Source organism: Opisthorchis viverrini, assembly GCF_000715545.1.
Source record: "Opisthorchis viverrini unplaced genomic scaffold opera_v5_205, whole genome shotgun sequence".
Classification (NCBI taxonomy): domain Eukaryota; kingdom Metazoa; phylum Platyhelminthes; class Trematoda; order Opisthorchiida; family Opisthorchiidae; genus Opisthorchis; species Opisthorchis viverrini.
Genome location: NW_008751865.1, coordinates 324,100 through 347,822, shown reverse-complemented (window position 1 = coordinate 347,822; position 23,723 = coordinate 324,100). Strand labels below are relative to the sequence as shown.

Below are 23,723 nucleotides of genomic sequence, written 5' to 3'. Positions count from 1 at the left end.
GCGAACTCATGCTTTTCATACTCGGTTTTGACTACAAAATCAAACGTCTCTAAATACTGGATCACTGTTGCCTCCATACCACTGCGGCGGCAAGCGGTTCCGCAACAAACGAGGAGTTCGTAAGGAATAGGAGCTGCTGATAAAACATCTCAGGATACGGTGCGCAGACAGTCAGCATGTGTCAGCAAAGGCGCTGGTTCTCAGTTCAGACCTTTGTTGGTGGAAAGTTTGTGGCGTGATACGGCAACACAAATTGAAGGTACTTGCATTCAAACTAAACATTGTTGGGTTGTTAAAGCTATCCTGATTGAGAACGTCTGTAGACCACGAACCTACTGGATATGATGAAGAGCCGACCATATTGGTACAGTCGTACAGTCATTCTCTAGCTAAACTTTTTGGTTTTTACTTTTGGCCAAATACCGGATGGAGCCGGCGAAGACCTACTCGATCGCTCCCAGGAAACATGACTGTTCCAGAAGAAGTTCCCACACTTTCATTTCCGTTTCGCTGTTGTATTGCTGTTGATGATGATGATAATGATGATGATGACGTTGATGATGTCAGGGCGCGCCCAGACAGAAGAAAAAGTACATGTGCAGATAGTGACGCATCCCCGAGGTCACCATCGTTTCGACACGTCCGGAAAGTAGGTGAGTTGACGGCGCCCACGAAACACGGCTCCCACCAAACGGCTTAGCAACACACGGCCAGCGTAGTGGGCCTGAGAATGTTCACGACCGGAACATTACCATTGGCTGTACGGAGCGAACAAGTGAACGAGCATATTTGGCCAATTAGTCATCCTATATATATTTACGCAGACGCTCTGTACGTTTTGTCCCGGCAATACAGCTGTGTCCGCAGTTCTCTGTCTTCTCCCTATCGCGTAGTCTGGCAGGCTCAGTGCAGGCGTAACCCAATAGCTCGGCCACCGCACAACACAACAGATGACGATGATGATGACGACGATGGTGCTGACGGTGATGATGATGAAAACAACGCAGAGCAAGGAGAGGAGCAGGTGGGGACAAAACAGTTCGTTTACTAGCTCATTGCAAACGAATGGATCGCTTTGTTTGTCCGCGTGGAACAACGAAAAACAAAATAGCATACCCTCAAGCGATAAAAAAAGACTAAGAAAATAGTGGGTTTGGTAGCCACTAACCAGATTGCTCGGCTACAACAGGACAATCTAGTGATCATCCCGATTGTTTTGCTCATTCTGATCAAATAAACGCAGCTCTCAATGGAATCGATAGCCGACAGTTTCGTTTGTATCAGTGGACAACTGTCTTGAGGTGAAACAAGCAAACAAACAAACGAATAAGAAGCGATTTCCATGAAAAAACGTTTTCACCACCCGAAGGTTTCGATTTTGGGGACCATCTTGGACAGTCCACCTCAGAACACTTCATAAACGAACGTTTCATTCCTTAAAGGGATACATCACAATTGAATAGAAAAAAGTTGTGGATCCCTTTTTTGCTGATAACGCGTTGTCTGAACGACACCGACAGCCAAGATGAAGGTAATTATAGGTATTCAAGGCTGTTTTGCGAACCACAGCACCGTGGACATTTGTCAGCAGTCCGATCTACTGTCTTGTGATCAGGCAGTGCCAGGCGATGCTACTGATCCGCGGAAATAACCGGTTTTAGTAACCGACAAATTGTAAAAAACGCTAAATCGTTGGTCTGTACTTTCAGCTACCATGATATAATAGTTCACTGTTTCATGCTAACGCAGCCTGCCCTGTTTCTTCCAACGTCTTCGATCTCAGGAACCTCGGGCCCAGATCAAAAGTAAGACAGGGCTCCAGGAATGCTGCACCCGGTTCGTTGGACAACTCGTCCCTTTCAGGCTACTACGATGCCGGTCAACTTTGCTGTTTGTACTGCGTCACTTGTGGGGGAATGGTATCCACGCCGATTGAAGGCGAGCTTCCACGCATTTACGAAAAACAAAACGACTGCTTTCTCATTTCGATGTTAGATGATGCCGCCCTCAGTGAAACTGAAGTATCTTTGAAGTACAATTGTTTATGATGATTAAGCTTATACCACCTTGCACGGGTTTTCCAAACCTGATTATACAGACAGTCAGGAGTAGAGTAGACTTCTGGAGGCACAGGCGAGGAAATAATCGTTCAGCTATAGCACCTTCTCGGTACCTAGCAGCCATGCCACCTGGAGGAAGCACGAGGGCTGTGGTACTACCAAGTTTCTCATGCCTAGACAGAGGTGAAGTCGAGAGGCAGAGGTCGGGTTCGAATCACAGAACTTCCCGTCGGTAAATCCGCGCTCCAATCACTGAGCCATCTCGTCACCAGGTGAAGTCTTGGCATATGGATACACGTGTCCAAACAGAGGATATTCACGGGAGACGACTTGAGTGGTCCTAATTGGAGGGGCGAATATACTGTCTACCAAATGGGCGAGTACCATACCTCAAAGTTTATTGATTTTACAATGATATGTTGAAACTAGAGCAGTAAAAGCGCGTTGCATATCGACAACACATGAAACAAACGGTCCTTAATAAACGTAACCTTTACTGTACACAAACACCTGGTAAAAGCCAATAAAACTCTTTCAGAAAGACATCAAATCACAAACGGAATTAGGGCGCGAAAGTGCTAACCGGAAGGTCAGGGATTCGAATCCAACCTCGGCATATCGACTACTTCTGTCTAGACTTGGGCATCTGACAGTATCTCAGCCCTCCTTCATGTAGTATGGCAGTTAGGAACAGGAAAGGTGCTACAGCTGAACGAGATCATTATCATCTTGAATTGTTTTGGGTTCAAACTTATTCAGGATCCCATTGTAACAACTTTCCTCACGCTGTTGACGTTCTGTACGGTTGTTTTCTATCGAGAACATTTCTAATCAACTTGCATCCCGTCTTGTTTTCACCAGAATGCGCGCTAATTCAAGACACAGTTGCGACTGAATTATCATGCGGGACACCTGCATTTCGGTTACTGCAGACTTGTTCCCAAATACGTGTCCGTGTGGTTACCACAATTCAGGTGTTTTAGTCCATACAGCCGTGTTCCCACTGGTCGGCGCCTGCCGTAGATGATGGAATAAATGCCATCGTGCCCTCTTCGGGGCAGTGACCTCCCCATAGAGGGATCTATTTTTGAGGCATCAAGGGATTGAAAACCAAGTTCGGATTTGTGTACAATGTGGTCAGTCACATGACTGTAGGAATATCCCAAACACGAATGTTGTGTCGTGGTCCTCTCTCTCTTAATCAGATAGATGTTTTTAAGTACGGGTAAGAAACTGGCCAGTGGCCCCATCCAGTAAAAGCCGGGACTGCGCAAAGTCATACTGAAGTGACCTTTTTATAGTGTGTTGCGTATTTTACGGAAATAAAGGGAAAGTGAGTTGTTGGCAGGGTGACCAAACTTGGGACATTCGTCCCGTCTATACCGGAAAGCCGAGAAACTGTTGCATCCTTATACAAGGTCACCAGCAGTGTACTTCTCATGAAAATCGGTGTCTCGTACCCGCGATATCCCTGCTAGTCGGTTGAACACTCAATGGGTTGGCAGTGTGATTCACTCGCACTTGGACAGCGTACGCAATAGAACTTGCGCTACAGAAGTACTTAGTTGAACAATAATCTGGTTTTAATAGCAGACTCATCTCCGTCTGATTTGAAGCGGACCCCCCCAAACGAGAGATTCAACTGAGTCTCCTGTCAAAACTGAATCCGTGTGCAAGTGGGAGTATTTATTGGAATCTGTCCGATTTGGGTCAACGAAAACTCGCGCGAATCGCGCCTGCCTGATGAGATCCGTGCAAAGCGAAAGCGGTCGTGATCGATCGAAAGGATTTCATCAACATTAGAAGTTGCATGTTGCGCTTGATAAACATAATTCGGAAGTACGTGAATTGAAAAGTTGCTTAGTTGTCTGGATTTTGGTTGATAATGAAGGTCAAAGTTGACCATTCTGACTGCAATTATTCGGTAATGTGGTCAGTTGAAGTATTCATGGCATCTAGAACATTTGTTAACAAAGACTATTTTGCATTTATCGTGACCGCTCACCATGGGGCCACCAAGATAACGCAATTTTACAGAGGTCGAACTACTTCATGATGGGGTAAATTTTATCAGCTGTAGTACCCTTTCGGTGCCTAACTGCCATGCAACCCGAAGCAAGCACGAGGGCTGGGATACTGCCAGGTTGCCCAAGCCTAGACACAGGGGGAGTCGAGAGGCAGAGGTCGGTTTCGAACCACGGACCTTTCGGCCAGTAAATTTGCGCTCCAACCACTTGGGCCATCTCGCCCCCTATCGTTGGAATGCATTTCATCACAACCAGGTTTTCGTTATTAGACTTCTGAATGCGCTTGGATCCGGTCATTGTTCTGCGTTCCTCTCTAGTTTGCATGCCATTGTAAATAAGTCCTTGCCTTTTTGTGTTTGCCCGTCTCGAGCGACAGAGAAACAGTGTGTTCGGCAAAGCAGCAGTCAGCGGTTAGAAACCCCGGAAAGCCTGATGACTGATCCAAAAAAATAACCTCGGTTACACTGCACAGCGTCATTCAGGCGACGATTGCACGTCACTGAGTGCCGGGTTGGGGCATGTTGGGAAATGTGCATTTCACCATTCGGAACGTTTTCGTTTTAAAAATATACTACTCGTATAATACGAGTAACCTAAAGTGGCTGCTAATCTGGCTGCGCGCAGCGTTTCCCCAACTCAGCTGGGTAAGTAAGAACCAAAACAATATGAGGTGAATAGAAACGCATTTTTTCGATAGGTGGCAATACTCGCAAAAAGAGAACAAATGGTGAGCAGTGCAGGTAGGCAGCACAATAACACCATTAATAATCGTGGATAGTCTCAAACTCGGAGGAAAACGGAAGTAAAAAAAGCAAGAACATGGGACATCCAACTAGGATTCATGCCGCATACTTCCAGCTGCTCTGTACCCGGAATTTGAACTGGAATTCGTCAAAATTACGGTAGAGAGGGAGGGCAAAAAGCGGGAACGTATTGTTGTAACCTATTGATAGCGTCGCAAGTAGAATCAGGCACGCACCCATACAATAGAAAAAGCTAGGGTACAAGTATAAAAAATAGACCGAAGGGAGAAAGAAGTACAAACTGTTTGTTGCTGGGTGACATTGTCATTGTACGGGAAGAATGGTCGCAAACGGCACAGGGAAGACGACATATAAATGATTGGAAGCCCGGGATGGTTGCAGAGCCTTGGAAGAGCCCTGCCGCGTGAAATGGAGAGAAGGTATACATCGGCTCGTCCGTCAACAACATCGATAAAAGACACATAAGATAGTGACTAGTTATATAAGGAAAGACTGAGCAAGCCAATCAGCTATGAACTGCGCATGAAGACACGGTGGTTCCAGCCTTTGGGGGGTGGCTAAACATACCTAATCGGATCTGGATACAGCACCGCTATCAGTTGGGCGACTGAGTCACCTCTAACCGGTTTCCAACCCACATATATCTAAGTGAGAAGGGGATATACGAAGCACATCAGGTTGACCTACTGAATGTGACCAGCTGACCCGCCGCGGATGATTTATTTTTTGAGGGGACCATCCAATGAACCCAGCGCAATCAACCCAACCTTCTTGAAGCTTCGGTGACAGAGATAGTCAAACACATCGATCAGTTGTGCTTTTTAGTCTTGCAGTGACATCTTCGATAGCGCAATCCGACCCAAGAACAGCAATATCATCAACGTACTCAATATCCGATTGTGAGCGGACAGTGTGAGAAAGTGAATCAATCAATAGGCAGCAAACTATTCCAATATGAGATCCGAACAACAAAGTGTAGTACTGAATGGGGGGGGGGCAACTTACTCGGTCCTACGGTTTCGAACCAGGGCTGTCCTTTGCAGGTTGGTCTGGCGTGGGGGAACGACGACGCAGTTGGATCCCCTGGAGCATTCCTGGTGAAAGGAAAAAGGCCGTCGCTGCGGAGTTATTTGTTAGAAAATGCCAACTGACCAGTTACAGACTATTGGTGGACAGGGAAGCAAAACTCTCATTTGCATCTTATTTACAAAAAAAACTGAACATCCATCTTCTCTTGAACGCATCTTCTTGAACTTTCCTGGTTATTCATTGACTCCAATCATTCATTGCTCAAGTCCGAGCGAGTGTTACAAGGCGACTCCACAAATTCCACAACAGACGCAAAGCGAATTTACAAGAAGAAAACACACCACTTGCATGCCTTCCCGTCAGTAGTATCACTATACATTGGTAGATGGGTTGACGTAAAGAAAATACTCATAATCGTTCACCTGTAACACTCGGTATCAGGGGGCCATGCTACCCGAAGAAACTACGAGGGCTAGGATGATGTCAAGTTGCCCAAGCCTAGACAGGAGCGGTTGAGGTCGGGTTCGAACCCCAGTCAGTAAGTTCGCGCCTTAAGCACTCACCTAGCTCAAGTTCGGTGGTTTTAATAGGTTCATGACGACACGTATGAACAGCAGTTCAAGGGAGTTACAGTTACCATTAAACAAATGCTGAAGAACACACAGTCCAACTGGTTTGTAAGCAACGTTGATTACAAACAGAGTGCCACATTGAAGAAGCGACGCGTAAAGCTCTATCGAAAAATGTTTCATATGTAACTTGGGGCATCGGCCAACTTGAATGATTGACAATCGATTAGGTGAGTGAGTGAGTGAGTGCGTGGGTGAGCGAGTGTGTGAGTGAGTGAGTGAGTGAGTGAGTGAGTCAATAATGAGTGAATGACTGACTGACTGAATGAATGAATGAATGAATAAGAGGCCAATAGAGGCCATAACAGACGTCTGGGATTCAACTCAGCTGACACTCGCTGTAGAGGAGAAACAGCTGGGAATTGTACTTCTCCGTTTCATAAAAAATGCACGACTGAAAAAATCTCGCACAAGGATTCCTCCCCTTACCAGGAGAGAGACCGGGTAATTGAATTCCCATAGCCTTGTGGGACGAAACACGCGAGGCAGCACTGTCCGGTGTACCCATGGTGGAGCTTACGGCGGGCGAAGAGTGAGATGAGTCATTCAATCTGGGCGTTCGGATGGCGCTACTCGGTGTAGTATCGGGCGATTTACTGGGATCATCCATGGTCGAGGCGACGTCACCTGCTAGCCGAAAAAGAAAGGAATAGTGGCCATTTGGCGAGGTTTCAAAAGCAAGGACAAGACGCGGAATTTCATCTCCAACTGTGACTAATTCTTGTTCTGCTATTTAAACTACCGACTGATCTAAAATCCGACAACATGGACTTTTAAATTCGATGTGCACTAACGATGCTACTATCAGACGAGCTGCTTCCCTCCTTCAATCAACATCAGAGCAAACTAGGACGCGCGAAAAAAGACTTACCCGCACCTCTGACATCGACCTCAACATTGGATGATGAGGCGGGGGAAGCGACTGGCGAAGCCGACTGTCCACCGGTCGGGACAGGAAACAGCAAGTGTTGCGTCACGGACTGAACGTAGGTCACATCCGAGGACGACGTCCTAAACCGACAAACAGATTGGCAGAGAATAGACGTCAATATGTGTTAGAAATCAAGATGGAAACCGAAAAAGCCCAAAAGAACACTTCCACATGGATAAAAGTGTCCCAATAAGGAAAACTTCCCAACAAAAGTGCAACCTTTTGGATTCGGCTTTGTTGTGCAGTTCGGACAAAGCGTTAAATAATTGTAGGAGACGTTCGTTCATCAAACTACTTCCAAATTGACCGACGTTGCAAAACTGCGTTCCGACAACTTGCCGTTACTAATACACTCAGGAAGTCGACAGAAACAGAAAAAACTCCAAGCAAAATATGCACATCTGTGTTTTCATGGTTACCATGCGATCGGTCATCTCTAATTAGCGAGGAGTAATCGATCAGCGCCGTGTGATATGGGCATTGATCAGCACCCAAAAAGCCGATCAATCTTGTGAGATAAACTCTCTCTGAAAACGTGCTTCTCTGCAGTGACAACCCTTTACGGTGCATGTTGTGAAACGAGCGTAACGCCCTTCAACCAAAAGTGCAGTGCGAAGGGCACCTTTTGGTTCGTTTGCTTAAAAGGTTGGTCGGAGCTGGAAGGCGTGACGGAAAGATTGAACCAAACCATGTTGAAACCATTTCATATTTGTTTTTGTGTTAGAATAACAATTTTGAGTGGTTTCTAGACCGTTACATCTAGCTGCTAGGTGAATAGTGGGGTAACGATGTTCTTTTACGGGATTTGGACACATACTATCACGTAAAAATGTGCATTAATCATACTACTACCCGCTTTTAAGTAGGCGAATATTTCAACAGAGCTGAGTGCGGGTGGAGTCGAGGTGAGGAATGGTGATTTGTAAGAATGCACGTTTACACTGAAGTTTATCGGACCATAAGTCGAAATCAGCACTTTTGTGAGGAGAGATCGATAAAAGTCTATAATGAACACAAAAAACAAGGACAGGAAAGAAACTCACGCCGCTGACACACTCGTCTCGGTTAGAAGCGTGGGTGGCGGATTAATCTATAGGTAAGATGGGAAAATGGGAAAAAGTGGATGAAATTTCTTCACATGATTGATTTTGTCGCACCTGTTATTGCGGTGTATTGTTATAGTCACCGAGCGGGACCGATGATGCTAGGGTAGAAAAGGAGGCAGTTAGTCAAAACAGAAGCAAGCAGAGTGGTGGCGGCTTTGTAGTCGCGGGGTATAAGAGTTTGAATTCGGGGAGGTATAACCGTATTGTGGGATTACCTGAACCCAACTACTGTACTGAAAGAATAGGAGAACATAGATGAATCATACTGAGCAAACCAATAACGCAACAAGCCCCAGTTGATTAGGGGTCTGGTTAGCTATGTGATAAGTGATGGATCGGACCAATGAACATTGGAGTCTTTCATGTACGAGACCTGTGTGGCGCATGTTGTAAAAACTCTTCAAATGTAACTTTTTCGGTGCCTAGTTGCCGTGCCACCCGAGGGAAACACGAGGGCTGGGATACTGCCAGGTTGCCCAAGCCTAGACAGGGGGGGGGAAGTCGAGAGGCAGAGGTCGGGTTCGAACCACGGACCGTCAGGTCAGTAAATCCGCGCTCTAACCACTGGAGCCATCTCGCCCCTGGCGTTTGTGTAAAAGGAAGATCTGTTGTACGAACTGAAGACAAACACGAGCATTGATCAACAAACCTGGTCACTCTGTATGACCGAGGCAAGAGAAGGAATGAGAGGAATCAGCTGAGACACGATTTCGGTACACAGCTGTCATTTAGCCGAAATAAATAGTTGAGGAAAGAGAAACTGATGGTGTTAGCAGCCTCGGCATGTTGTCCTTAGCCAAAAAACCTTCAAGCAAAGTACCAGGATGGCACTCCATATGTTTAACTGGCATCGAAACAGATTCGCTGGTGCAATTTGCAATAGTTCTACACTGAATCAATATCCCCAGCACACAGACGCACACACGTCAGGTCTAAATTACTAGGTGCCGCATGTGCCGCTCACTTTGTAGCGGCCCGACACTGAAAATTCGGATACCGCACTGATCATCCTGTAAGTTTAACTGGTTGGAACTGTCCCTAAAGCGAAATCAGCAGCTGGGTGCCCAAGTGAGCTTCGGGGAACGAAGTTGAACCATCTAAAAGGGGAAGGTAAATTTATCCGCATTGCCGTTTGTCGCCACAACAGCTAAGTTGTCATATGAACAGCTGCCGAAGATACTAATCGTTCGACTGGAACACCTTTTCGGGCGAGATGAACCAAGCGGTTAGAGCGCGAATTTACTGACCGGAAGGTCCGTGGTTCGAACCTGGCCTCTGCCTCTCGACTTCCCCTGTCTAGGCCTGGGCGACCTGGCTGTATCCCAGTCCTCGTGCTTCCTCCGGGTGGCATGGCAGCTAGGCACCGAAAGGGTGCTGCAGCTGAACGATAAAAAAACAAAGGAAGCACGAGGACTGGGATACTGCCAGGTTGCACAAGTCTGGACAGGGAAAGTTGGGAGACAGAGGTCGGGCTCGAACCTTCTGGTCAGTAAATTCGCCCTCTAACCACTGAATCATCTCGCCCCAAGGATAAGACTGTAAGGAAATACAACTAACTCATAAGGGACGAGCTAAGAAGCGAACCAAACATAAATGTCCACTCACCACCACACGTGTTCGCGGACGACGATTGGACAGACCACCGGAAGAAATCAACCGCGCGCGATCTTGAACTTGCTTCTGCAACCAGGTCGTCGCCTCGCCGGTCGTGACAGCGGCTTGTGCAATGTCATCTTGCGTTGCCTGCTCTCCCGCATCTTCAACCCCACCACCCAATTCGGGTTTCGAATGAACTGGACAGGATTCGATTAATAGGGTGACCGGTTACAACAAAGTGATTACTGTGTACAAAAATTTCACGCACACACATACAGACACATTCGCATGCCCAAAAGTGACTGACTTATCGCACTTGAAACTGCCACAGAGGAGAATAAGTGCAATCGAGAGGCAACATGCGACGCAAAGTAGCGAGCCAGATGATAAGTGGCATCCACAGGATACGGCTAACTCGAATATACGAAGGAAGAGAACAAGTATAAATTAACAGTCTATTCTGCCTCTGTAGTTGAGACCATTTTACATATAAATCTCGCGCAAGAAGCGACAAGGATAGAATGTAGTCGGATAACGAAACGCCCACTGTTTTCGCTGGTTTCGACAACAGTTTCGCTTTTATTTCATCAACATTCAAGCTGTCTGATTGGTCCTCTTGGGACATTTCATGGTCACCTTGATCAGATGCAGGAGAATCGACCTTCGCATCGTACTCGTGTAAGCTATTCACCTGGATAGTTAGAATCCATGAAGGGGGGGGGGGTGAAACTAATCTGCGCATTGTTAGGAACCTGATATTTTTTAATACTCCTGGACTACCAATGCTATTGAGGTTTACGTCTTGCAAAGACAAAAATAAACGGACCTGACCGCTCGTGTCGCAGCATGTCCCAACTTTCGAGTGACCAAGCACGCAGTCTTGTTGTTTGATGGTACTGGGAGCAGTTCGTGAAACTTTAACCGAATATTCATTCCGCAAGTAAAGTCGATCTATACCGAGATATGTCAAACTGGTGACGCATGAACCCACGAAAGCATGACAATAGCTGCTGAAGCGTTGAAAGGAATTCTAATGCAACAACAAAACCAGTTTGAAGCGGCGCAATTACGTTTGGTGGAAACATTGACGCAGCAACTTAAAATTCAACTACCAAATTCCGCTCCAAGTGCAAATTCAGTCAACTCGATCGTCAACAGTATCACGGAGTTCCGTTATGACGCGGATGCCGGTCTAACCTTCGATTCGCGGTTCAGACGTTACGAAGATGTTTTCCAAGTCGAACTGAAGCACAAAGATGACGCTTGGATAGTACGCTGATTGTTCAGAAACTTGGCACGACGGAACACACCGAGAAGCCGTTTGGAACCAACAGTCGTGCGCAACTCACAAATCTCTGGCGCGATTCGGAGTAGTAGTTGAGGCCACGAGTGGCTGATTAGCAGTGCGATTTACTCTCATTCTTGAGGATAAAAAATAAAAGAAACTACTCACGAGGTTGCTAAAAACTCTTCGACAGCCCACGACCGGTTTCGCCCTTCTCCTTCGGGGTCATCAGGGTCATCAGTCCCCGAGTTTCCGTCAACCTCATCATCTACTTGAACACAAATTGCACTGTTTTCGAGAAATACACTCATTTGCAAATCAATTTGGTTTTCACGGGAGACTCAACTGAATCTCTCGCTTATGATATTCAGTTGTCTCTCGTGAAAACCAAATTGGCTTGCAAATGAGCGTATTTCTCGAAAAGGATAAACAATGTTTCTCGGCTTTTAAGCATAGACTGGCTTCATTTTCAGGAGGAAGTCTGGATCGGTGCCTTGCACTAATGAGATGAATGTTACACTTCCCTTTCAAACAGCATTTCGTAAATCAATTTTGCTCCACCATGTTTCCAGTCATCCTGGCTTTCTTGGATGAGGTAACCTCTCAAGGTATCGCACTGACTTGTCCCTTCAAATCGCATTTTTTCCATTGCTTATTAATGCCAAAATACACAAGAAAACGCCTTTCAATGGATACCAACGACCGTTCCCGCAAGCATATCCTTCCGACAGGCTTTGCTATTTGTTATACTTTCATCCAGTCCTCTGGTTTCGCCAACTGAGAGAGTGAGTTTTTCGCCTCCCCTGGCCTTTTCACTGGATCCTATCTGGAAGGAGTGGGCTCGGGTCGAATTCGAACCACAAGCCTTTCGGTCAGTAGGTTCGCAACTTCAGCGCTAAATGATCTCAAGGTTATGATTTCGACCACCCGGATTTAGGCTTCACACCACTGAAGTGACCGTCGGCCTTCATCCTGCTACTCGGTGATCCCATTATTCCAACTCGAAGAGACTATCATACAACTCTCGTGTTAGTGGTCCCAGTTTAGTGTAGCAATCCACCTGTAGCACCCTTTCGGTGCCTAGCTGCCACGCCACCCAAAGGAAACACGAGGGTTGGGATACTGCCAGGTTGCCCAAGTTTGGACAGGGTAGGTCGAGCGACGGAGGTCGGGCTCGAACTACGGACCTTCTGGTTAGTAAATTCGCGCTTTAACCATTTGGTCCACTCGCCCCCAGCAATCCTGTGGGAAGCGTAGCACTGGATTTTTTCGTTGATTGGAGCTAACCGAACTGAACTTAAACTCCGTTGGCTTGACATGCTCCTGTTTTGTCCGAATCCTAGGAACAAACATGGGAATTAGGGCTGTGTGGTCAGTCACATGTGCCCAGTTGCTCCGGATTCATCATACAGGGACTGCCTACGAGTATTCATACTTTCTCAGAGCGCCCCCCCCCCAAGTACAACAAGCAAAATGCAAGAATAGTCAACACGTTGGTATGCGCGATTGGTCGCCTAGATAAAACGAACTGAGGAAGACAAACGATGGGGAAGAAACCAGAAAGGCACAGTGCATCAACGAGTTGGTCAGAGATCCTCGCGTGATCCACAGTCAGAGAGAGAGAGAGAGGTGGAGCACATCCCCTGAAAGCAGGCAGAGTAACCTAACAGAGCTGTACAGACTGAAACTATGATAAGTGAGATGACCAAAAAAGCAGTCAGTCGGAAAGTGTGTTTGTGGGGGACTGGTTCAAAACGCGTAGGGGGGGAACGAAAATGGGAAGGAGAGCACACATGCTGAAAAAAGACAGCTAAAGCAGTCCGCCGCCACATGGGAGTTCAATTGAGAGCTACTCATTCCGGCAGGTAGACAAAGCAAGCATAAAACGGAACAAACCAGAGGTCCGGATATTTCGAAGTGGATAAAAGGGAAGATGCGACATCGGTGTAACCGGGATCCGGAGATATTGGTAAAACTAACAAATACAGGTCATTTAATGTGAATTTTATCCCGTAGGTGAAAAACTAAACTGTTAAACTGTTTCATCTTTACTAAGATTCCTTATCCATCTAACAGGTCTCTAAGGAAACGAATCCGTGACCTAAAGCGGACTTGTTGGAGACTACACCGCTACCATGAAATGCGATATCTCCAGTTTACACATCTGAACAGCCACTCTTGCGTTTTTTTCGGATGGGGGGGATATCCCATCAGGCCAAGAGGAATACAATTGGTCGCATATCCACTTCACTCCTATTCGGGTGCGATTGGTCCGCTTAGACCTGCCCAAAGAGAGTAAGGTCGAATTCTGCGCTTTTGAAGCCGACTAGCGGTGAATATCCTTGGTGTTCTGGTATTTGAACTAGGGCGCGCGCGGCGAATGTGCTTTTACTACTTGCGCTGGATCCAGAAGGGGCGGTAAACATACCCGTACTCTGAGCATCCCAAACGGCAACCCATAAGCATATCCGGCCAGAAGCCGCCTGGTTGGTGGGATTAACATGATGAACGCCTGCACAGGATCTACTGCCGCGAATCAACAACAGAGAGATGCTCATTGGTCACTCGTCGAGTCAGAGAACGACTCTGTTTTCTTTGACGTGACGCTACTATTGAACAGCTCAATACCAGTTTGTTCCTTTTTGCTGCTCATTAGATGTACCAGCCATCCACCTTAGTTCGTATTTGTACACTGAACACGATAGAGGTGGAGATAGATGCCCATTTGAAAACCAAGCTGTTGTTAACAGTAGTTTCTCGTTTACAGTACTATTTTGAAGAATAAAACATTTAAAAGGTGCGACTCAGCGTCCCATTGAAACAAGCTTTCTCTGAGATTGAGTAGATACCTCCAAATCTCCACTCAACGTGACAGGCGATTTGTGCCAACCATTCCGACTACTTATGAGTAGTTCAGCCGAATGTTTGTAGCATAAGTGAACGGATCCCGAAAGCCAGTCCTTTTGCGTTAGAAAATGACTCTACCGGTATCAGATCTGCAAATACGATCTGATACAAAGCATATTGTTCTCGCAAATGTCACGTATGCTCCTCAGTTCCCCACGTGAACATTCAGTCATAACAATTACTGCGTCCTTTAGGAATCCGATCCCAACTCTTTCAGCCCAAGGTTTGGCCGGCTGTCCAAAACTCCGGAACGGAAGACCCGTAGCAGGAAATACCAGAAAACCAAAAAGACATTTACTGGCAGTAGTTTGAATACAACGCAGTGGCCTGAACAACGGACAAACGTCCGGCTCTAAAGTGGTGCGGTTTAAAAACCAATTCAGACAACAGCTCGTGGCTTTTGCGCACAGAAACACGAAAGTGTGGTCAACCTACAGGACTACCAAGCCTCTTCGCTTCCAATCAACTCCTTGGAATCAAAACGCATTGCACTTAGGGGGTAACACGTCTAGAGAAAACGTAAAAACGAAGTATAACTCACCCAGACCGGCGGCGGTTTTCAGGGTCGCGTTGTTTGACTGTTAAGGCAAATTAGGGCAATGGGGTTAAAACAAAGTCAAACACGGAAGACACCGGGCGCACAAGTGCCCGACAGTTATTCTGTTTCTATAGACAAGTCTGTGATCTACTGTTGTGTCCGAATGCATGAGTAACCTGGACTCTGAATGATTTATCTTGGAACATTATGCATTGTGATAGTTTTGGAACCAACTGATTCAAATACTTGATACGTACATGCGCGTGGACCAACAGCCAAAGAAAACACGCAGGAAACATTATTCATACTGAAGAAGTCAAGGAAATGCTAGGCCAGTGGAGAGGACGCATCAGATTTTGATGACCGGCTTATTTCGATTTGGTTATCGGCCGCTCATGGGAGCGGAGAAGCGCTGGACTCGAGCCTTGCCTTTATTACAGGTCAGTCTGTAATGCTAAACCATGGCCGGGATTCGATTCCCAGGTACTTGACCCACCAAACCAGCGCGTTAGTACTGTTTCATATCCGTACAGCCTGATCTTGTTTCGTCTGATGGTGTAGTCCAATGGCATGCCTTTCTAGGGGGGCTGCTGTCTTCGGAGGGAGGAACTACCATCGAAAGGATTGGTTTAGACAAATACACTCATTTGCATACCAATTCGGTTGTCACGACAGGCTCACCTGAAACCCAGCTGAATCTCTCGTTTGTGATGTTTCAAATAAAGTCTCTTGTGAAAACCAACTTGGTATGCAACTGAGTGTATGAGTCGAATTTCGTACGATTTTGGTTCAAGCAGAACATAAGGTTGACGGGGACTCACGAGCCTCAAGAAGTGCGAAATTGGTTATGAGCTATCGAAGAGCAGTGTGTTGCGTCTATACAAGGATCAGTTTAGCCTCATGTAAAATCGTTCGATCGTTCAGTTGCAACACTCTTTCGGTACCGAACTGCCATGCCACCAGAAGCAAGCACGAGGGCTGGGATACTGCCAGGTTGCTCCCGCCTAGACAAGGAAAGTCGAGAGGCAGAGGTCGGGTTCGAACCACGGACCTTTTGAACAGCAAATTCGCGCTCTAACCGCTTGGTCCATCTCGCCCCCTCATTTGTCCCTACATTAATCAACTGGAAAATTTTTCACCTATCTTTGTGTACAAGGTAAGGCGGAAAACTCAGCTGCCCTCTTCAACCAGCCCCTAAAGTAAACCAAGTATTTAAGAACGCCCTAGTGTCGCAATCAATCCGCAGGGCACCACTGATCATTCGTAAAGCAATCCGTCCATACGCATATGAAATTCGTTACCGGTTGGGGGGATCCAATACCGCGTCACGTGACATAAACTGACTGATATAACGTCCTGTCTGAACACCGCTCTGACCGGATGGTGTTGGGTTCGAATCGCTGACAATTTCTATGCAGAATGAAACAGCCGGACAATGTTTGTCGGGATACAGGACAGAATTTCGACTAAAGCTCAAATCCCGTCCTCTTCTCGGCATGATATACGGGGATTACTGTTCCTCATCGTGACACAAATGAATTGTGATGCTGCAGGTGTTACGACACCTAATTTCTAACGGATCATTTCTAATGTAGCAGAAGGCTATTCATTATTGATGCGCTCAGGTCGATGGAACTGATCACCTGCATATATTATGCATGATGAGAATGATTCATGTTTCTTGAACTTCGGAGCGATGTCAACCGACTACTTACAACTCGCAGACGAACTGTGTAACGCGAAGCCCTCTGAGTTACCGGTTCAGTTCTGTCGAATCAGCTGATCCATGCGAGGCTTGAGTGGACACACCCCTACCAGTGGGTGTCAGGAGTCGTCGCCTATCCCACCGGCGCGTCCGGGTAACCAAATGTGTCTGCCCCTCAGTCCAACCAGCGGGATGGATACTACTCGCACCAGCAACGTCTGCCACAACCTCTAAAAAGTCGTCGGAATGGAGATAAACCAGACATGAATAACTATAATGAAGCAGCGTGTCCAAAACTTTGAGGCCATGGGCGACAGTCTGGGTTTAGATTAGCGACTAGCCCATTCAGATGCCGCCCAAGAGGCCAGCTTCGTACGACCTATAATGAAATATACAGTTGTGGGACTTAATGGGGCGAAAGATCTTCTTCCGGCGTCGCGCCAACATGAAAGGAATTCACGATTGAATGCGACTCCACGTATCATGGCAACAAATCACAAACGGAAATGGTTTGGTGCAAAAACAAAGCCACGACAAAAGTTAAATCAGATAACACAGAGTAGACCAGCCCAGCGAGCAGAAGTTGAATTGATGATGGAAAATAAGTCGATTCTCTATACAGGGAAATGTCGGTAGCTCAGGTAGCGTAGATGGTGGTCGTTGGTTTGTTCGCTGAGCTGAGCAATTTGATTACAAACGTTTCATCACCAATCGAGGTGACATCATCCGTGCGTTATTGGGGAGCCTGGCGGTGGGTTAGTGGTTGTGCGTTGAGTAGTCTTACGCATGTGACCTTTGATCGCGATTGGTTGTTCGGTCGGTCGGTTCCATTGGTTGCTCCGTTGTCCCGTGTCCCCATTCACCGATGCCCACGTGACCTTTGAGCTTGACAGATTACGACGGCAGGGGATGCCCACCGCTACGCTCCCCAAAAACGCACTGATGATGTCACCTTGATTGGTGATGAAACGTTTGCAATCGAATTGTCCAGCTCAGCGAACAAGCCAACGACCACCATAAGTCGATTCTAGGCATCCAAATATCGACACTTTGCACAACCGCGATGCTCAGCACTTCGGTGGTTCAATATCCTCCCTCTGGGGGAGACCAAATGAGAGACCCAAGCTTAGACAATCTCTAGTTATGGGAAAAGCTCTTGTTCATGATCAATTCAACTCGTTCGTGCAACCCCCCTCAGTCCCAGACTTTTACCATTCCGATGCCCACAGGTGGGTAGGAGTCTCATTACGCTCGGAGTTGTAAGATTCGTCGACTGAGACACATGAACAGTTTGCTTCATCATCAAAAATAGCAAAGAAACGTAGGAAAAACCTCACCGGTAATGATGAATCCGCATCATCTGCTTTGAGGACCGTTTTGCTTGGAGAGGCAACGTTTGGCGAATGACCACTGAAATGGGGAACAACACGGATAGCAGTCAGGGGAAAATAAGATGAACGGAAAACGGCGAAACAGAAGTGAGCAGTGACTCAACCCGAAAACTGTGAGGTGGTATTTGAGGGGGGGGGGCACATTTGCCTACTCGAATGAGATTACTTCCTATAAGAAATATATATATGACCACGCTTCGCATAGCCGCGTTAGGAGAAGGCTTGAGCGGTCCTCACTACAGTCAAATAGGACAAGGACTGCACGCGACCACCTCACGTCGTCAACGACGGAGGCAGTCCTGACGATCTCCACAGCGTACTAGTGAGAACGTCGCAGTAGCGAGCAGTTTTGTCTAGCCCCCGCATTCTCGCTTTACTTCTCGTTGTAGATGGATCACGTCACTTGAACCTGTTAACATTCAAGGATGATTCTGTCCGGACTGGTTTGGCAAATGAATTTGTTGGGTAGGGCTAAGAAAACTCATGTATGCACTACTTGTATATGCCAAGTAGCCAATTTCAACAGCAGCGTTCGGTCAGGACTTTGAAGTGCACAGCTTCACCACAGCTGATAAACGATAGTCCCGTACGTTCCCGAGCTACACCACAGCTGATAAACGATAGTCCCGTACTAAGGAATGACGTTCCCGAGCTTCTGACATACAGTGCACTGAATGTTCTGAGTCGACCCGTCATCCTTTAGTGCGGAGTTGCTTACTGATCAATGCGAACTAAACGGTTACGCGCTACTAGACACATTTTCTGCAAAGTAAAAAGCCCCAAGACTCGAACTTTCCTAATCAGCAGACACTGCAAAGCGATTCAATACCATCCGTATAAACCTTCCGTTAGATGCAGGGACGGGGCTTGACCCATGACCAGATACTACTCGCACGTTTCATCAGCAGTATACTCCGTTACCATGACATAGAAAGTAGGGCGGGTTGGATTAATCATCCCTAGATTCTTCATCTCAGACACGAGTGAAATGAAGAGCAAAGCACTGGTACGCCAAAGTACAAATACCGGATAGCACAGAAGATGGGAATGGGATAGCCTAGGACAAGAAAGTATGAAAAATGTTGGAAAAAAGTCAGAAAAGGGGTGAACGCACTTGGAGGCAGTCTGTGGACTCTCAGTGATATCGGTAAACAGGAGACGTCCTTCTTGATGTGCTTGAAGATACTCGTTCAACCGGGAATGTGTTTCATTCAGTCTGAGTTCCACGTGGCGACACTGCAGACAGAGCCGTTCGATTGCCTCCTCAGCAGCAGCCTCTTGAGTTGCAAGCTTGAAGAAAGGAGCAGGGGAGAAGGTAAACTTATCTAATTGGAGAATGTGAACCAACGGGAATATTGGGAACATCCAAAAAAAACAAATTTAGCTGAAGAATAGCCATGTCTAGTAAAGTACGGTCATCCACAAGGCACCTAAGTGAAGAAGACCAATCTAGACAGTCCACCAGCCTGCCTGCCTGCCGTGGTTTGCAGGGCGATCTTTCGAAAAAGACCGCTCTCTTCGATCCACGTGTGGTTACATAGAAAGGAGAAGCTACCCTGTTTTCCGATCTGAATGACTTTCAGACCCGTGAAGCGACAGTCCAAAGTGTAGGGAGGAGAGACAACTTTATTATGGGAAGCGGTGAGTCGGGCCCGCACTGCACAGGAATTCCCGGGGAGCATCTGATAGGGGGACACTAGAACCGCATGAACAAGTCGAGCGAATCAACGTTCTCGGATCAGCCAGCATTGCGTTCTCAACAAGACAATGGAATTCACAAGTGGTGGGAGTAGGGAGGTGCGTATAGCCTTAAAGTCCCCCATGAAGGAGATAGTAGGAGACAGCTGTACAACGCTGGTTCACATGTTTGAATGGACCACGCGCGCACACACAGAAAGATACATTGTGAAATGCGGCACTCTTGATACCTGGTGAACCGGATGGTTGACAGGGCAGTCTGGAATCTGGACACGGTCGAGCAACAAACATTCCACGGACAGCAACTAAATGCGGGTCTCATGAACTTTTCATCGGTCTATGCACTGCAGGAGTGGCTTCATTCTTGCCAACTGGGAAGCTATTCTACCACGTCGGTTCTGCCGTCCTGGTCAGGACGCAATAACAGCTGTGTGGATAGAGATCTCGGAGATTGGGGGACATTGAAAACGAGTGAAATGCAATCAGGTGTGGGAGGGGAACAATTCTACAGTGCGACAAAACAAAATAACGCTCAAAGAGACCGGCAGTGTCGTGGTGCCATGGTAAGCCGAATAGCTATGTAAGCGACGTGTAAAGCCGTATTTCCCGGTGCGTCAAGCAACGGAGCGTTCGTCCTGCAGTGCCGGTCTCACAACCCAACCATTTCCGGGTAACCTATCTCATCTGGATCAATGCTGACGATAGAAATCAGGCACAACTCAGAAACCGGTCCATGGGGTTCAAATGATTATAGGATCGAAGGATGGAAAGAATGGTTGCCGTACGGGAGACAGGACTGTAATCGAGACAACGGATAAGCCTAGTTACTACGCATGAGTCATTGTATCAAGATATGTTTGAGCACCTATCGAGATCCATCGAGAACGAGGGTGATTACAATCTCCGGTCCGCTTCATGGTTCCTTATCGGTGCTCGTTGAACGAGTAATGATGTGATGTCGATATGTGTTCAGTCAGCCTTCAGGGACAAATGTAGCGATCTCAAAGAAGCACGATTCAGAAGCGAGGTTGGCAGTCACCAAATCTATGAACACATCAGACCACAGAGTATGAATGGTTTGCCCGGATTCGAGCCTCATCAGATTGAATTCTACACAATCCACTTCGCTTCACTCTCACCTGATACTGAAGCGTCGTACAAAAGGATAGCATCAACAGTCTGCCACGCATGGCTTGGCCATATGAGAAAACAAGCAAACACCCGCAGATAAGTCAATTGAGACAGAGGAATTGTGCAAAGAGACCGGCAGTGTCGTGGTGCCATGGTAAGCCGAATAGCTATGTAAGCGACGTGTAAAGCCGTATTTCCCGGTGCGTCAAGCAACGGAGTGTTCGTCCTGCAGTGCCGGTCTCACAACCCAACCATTTCCGGGTAATCTATCTCATCTGGATCAATGCTGACGATAGAAATCAGGCACAACTCAGAAACCGGTCCATGGGGTTCAAATGATTATAGGATCGAAGGATGGAAAGAATGGTTGCCGTACGGGAGACAGGACTGTAATCGAGACAACGGATAAGCCTAGTTACTACGCATGAGTCATTGTATCAAGATATGTTTGAGCACCTATCGAGATCCATCGAGAACGAGGGTGATTACAATCTCCGGTCCGCTTCATGGTTCCTTATCGGTGCTCGTTGAACGAGTAATGATGTGATGTCGATATGTGTTCAGTCAGCCTTCAGGGACAAATGTAGCGATCTCAAAGAAGCACGATTCAGAAGCGAGGTTGGCAGTCACCAAATCTATGAACACATCAGACCACAGAGTATGAATGGTTTGCCCGGATTCGAGCCTCATCAGATTGAATTCTACACAATCCACTTCGCTTCACTCTCACCTGATACTGAAGCGTCGTACAAAAGGATAGCATCAACAGTCTGCCACGCATGGCTTGGCCATATGAGAAAACAAGCAAACACCCGCAGATAAGTCAATTGAGACAGAGGAATTGTGGGCGTATGCCAGTCGACCGACTTCCTCGAAGGGCTCTTTCCGCACAACCACGTGAAGGGTGGAAGAGAGCCAGAGGCGGTCAAACAATGACCTGGCAGCGAAGTATGAAGGTCCTTACCAGCAAACTCAGCTGCGCTGGTCACTGCCGTCTTCCTGGATGGGGACCCCGAGACGGGCCACATCAATAGCTAGAGACATTGTCAGACATGGCCCAGTCGCGCCCTCAATGGCGCTCGTGCATCCAAGCTATTGCCTTCAGTGCATAGCTCCCTTCCCAAACCCCCACTTGACAGCCGACTGACAGTGCTGGATTTATGCACAAATTTATCAGCTCCCACCTGCAATGCGCATCTACCTACTCCCCCCTCCCAAATCATTGGTGAACGAAACTGCGGCAGCTACAAACACTGTACGACGAGTACGCGGTTATTACAGATGACAGTGATGATGATGATGAGCAGTAAAGACAGAGTTGAGGAGTAAAATAGGTTGCAATCACCCCCAGACTGGTTGGCACTCTGAAGCATGATCAGCGGGACTAGAAGAGTTTTCTTGTGGATCGTATGACAATCAAACGGTCATCTCGGGGTGTGGCAAGCGTAAGAACGGTGCACAAATGACAGAAATGGCATTCACATCATGGAATGGCTGCAGACATTACGGACACTGGCCGTTAGGTGGACGAACAGATTGACAAACGATAGACGCACCTGAACTGTCAATAATCGACGTAGTTCCAACCCACTTTATATCACTACACCAGAGGCCTTCTAGGAGGTTACTCAACAAGATGACTGTGGCATACTACATCCATCCATATTCGGCTATTCTCCGCAATACTTGCACAGATGGTGACTCAGTCTTGTTTCCAACTAGTAGAGACCAAGAAGATCGACTTCCGAGCCGACGGTGAGAAACCAGTTCAACTGACTGCTTCAGTGCCAGAGCCGGCAAACGTCCGGCCTGAGAGCCTTCTTGAATCGGCTTATGCAACACGTGTCCGAGCCACGACAGTTATCGTCACTCAGAGTGTGAAGTCAGCTTCGACGTTGTCAGACTACCTCAATTGGACATCAGCGATCGAATGCTTCTCGCTTGACAGAGAGTTCGGCAGGACAACCTGAGTTAGTAACAGCGCAAGACTCCACTGACTTGCACTCAAGCTGATTACCGAGCTCGACGAACAGACCAACAGACACCTGATCAAGCGCCAGTAAAGGCACCTGAATAATCAATATTACAGGTAGGATATCCAATCATACGTGTTCGTGATGAAGAACAGAGTGTGAAAACAGAGTCGGGTGTTGAAGGCAACGGCTCTATGTACCACAATGTAGGTAGACTGATAAGTAAAGATCCAGCTGGGCAGTTTCAATAACTGATGCACCTCTACCTGGGATTCCTGAGACGGCAAGCGCCAACTTGGTCTGTTGGTTATGTATGGGCTCCGCGAGCAGATGGTTTCCTCACATCCACGATATGAGCAGCTCGAGGGAATCAGTACAACTACGATGTGCAGGCTCTCCACACGAACACCCCAAGATGCTCAACAGTATTACAGATCTGATGATCCGGACGAATCGATGAGATAGGCAACATCTCCGATATCATATTAGGCAAGCCTCGAGAGCACAATACAATGACAGGTGTGACGAAGCCAGAACAAGTACACCATCAAAGAAGTAAATACATAAAAGTATCCAGCGAACAGCACGCATGGAACAAAACCCGGGTTGCAGTGAAGAGAGAGAAAAGAGGAGACCGACCTAACAACTTTGGTCTTTGAGTGTATAAATAGCTTGGTGGTTAAGGCATGATATGAATGCCCCGAAGGTCCGGGTCCCAACCTCAGGGATCCCGACTGCTCCTGTCTATGCTCGTTCAGTCTGGTAGTAGCAAAACCCACGCGCTTCCTTCGGGTGACATGGTTGCTAGGGACCGAGGGGTTAGAGACGGGTTTTGCGTGTTGATAACCCGTTTCCAAAGTTGAACGTTTGGTTCAGCAGTGCGTGAACTCACCCAGTTGTGTTGCATGGTCGACTCTAGTTCAGTCGGCTTCGTTCAGAAGCGTAGGTAGCTC

At 47.2% G+C, this 23,723-nt stretch overlaps 3 protein-coding genes across 3 annotated transcripts in view; 2 read left to right on the top strand and 1 right to left on the bottom strand.

The window, feature by feature from the left end:
* Positions 1-466: 466 nt before the first annotated feature.
* On the top strand, positions 467-4,540 carry T265_08240 (hypothetical protein; the record flags this gene model as incomplete). The annotated part of the gene is made up of 4 exons (XM_009173987.1): positions 467-653; positions 825-1,024; positions 1,784-1,805; positions 4,098-4,540. 4 exons carry the CDS (start codon positions 467-469, stop codon positions 4,538-4,540), a joined length of 852 nt encoding a protein of 283 aa, XP_009172251.1.
* Positions 4,541-4,756: 216 nt separating this feature from the next.
* T265_08239 (hypothetical protein) overlaps positions 4,757-23,723 on the bottom strand; it is a gene marked incomplete at both ends in the record, with an annotated part of 114,875 nt that continues 95,908 nt past the window's right edge. Inside the window, 10 exons of the mRNA XM_009173986.1 lie at positions 4,757-5,247; positions 5,857-5,945; positions 6,768-6,864; positions 6,939-7,223; positions 7,381-7,520; positions 8,484-8,530; positions 10,152-10,339; positions 14,876-14,912; positions 17,915-17,987; positions 19,083-19,258. Of these exons, the coding sequence (XP_009172250.1) occupies positions 5,084-5,247; positions 5,857-5,945; positions 6,768-6,864; positions 6,939-7,223; positions 7,381-7,520; positions 8,484-8,530; positions 10,152-10,339; positions 14,876-14,912; positions 17,915-17,987; positions 19,083-19,258 (1,296 nt within the window). The remainder of the gene's footprint in view (positions 5,248-5,856; positions 5,946-6,767; positions 6,865-6,938; positions 7,224-7,380; positions 7,521-8,483; positions 8,531-10,151; positions 10,340-14,875; positions 14,913-17,914; positions 17,988-19,082; positions 19,259-23,723) is intronic.
* Positions 22,492-22,767, top strand: T265_08238 (hypothetical protein; the record flags this gene model as incomplete). Its single annotated transcript, XM_009173985.1, has 1 exon — positions 22,492-22,767. The coding sequence occupies one exon, from the start codon at positions 22,492-22,494 to the stop codon at positions 22,765-22,767; it is 276 nt and encodes a 91-aa protein (XP_009172249.1).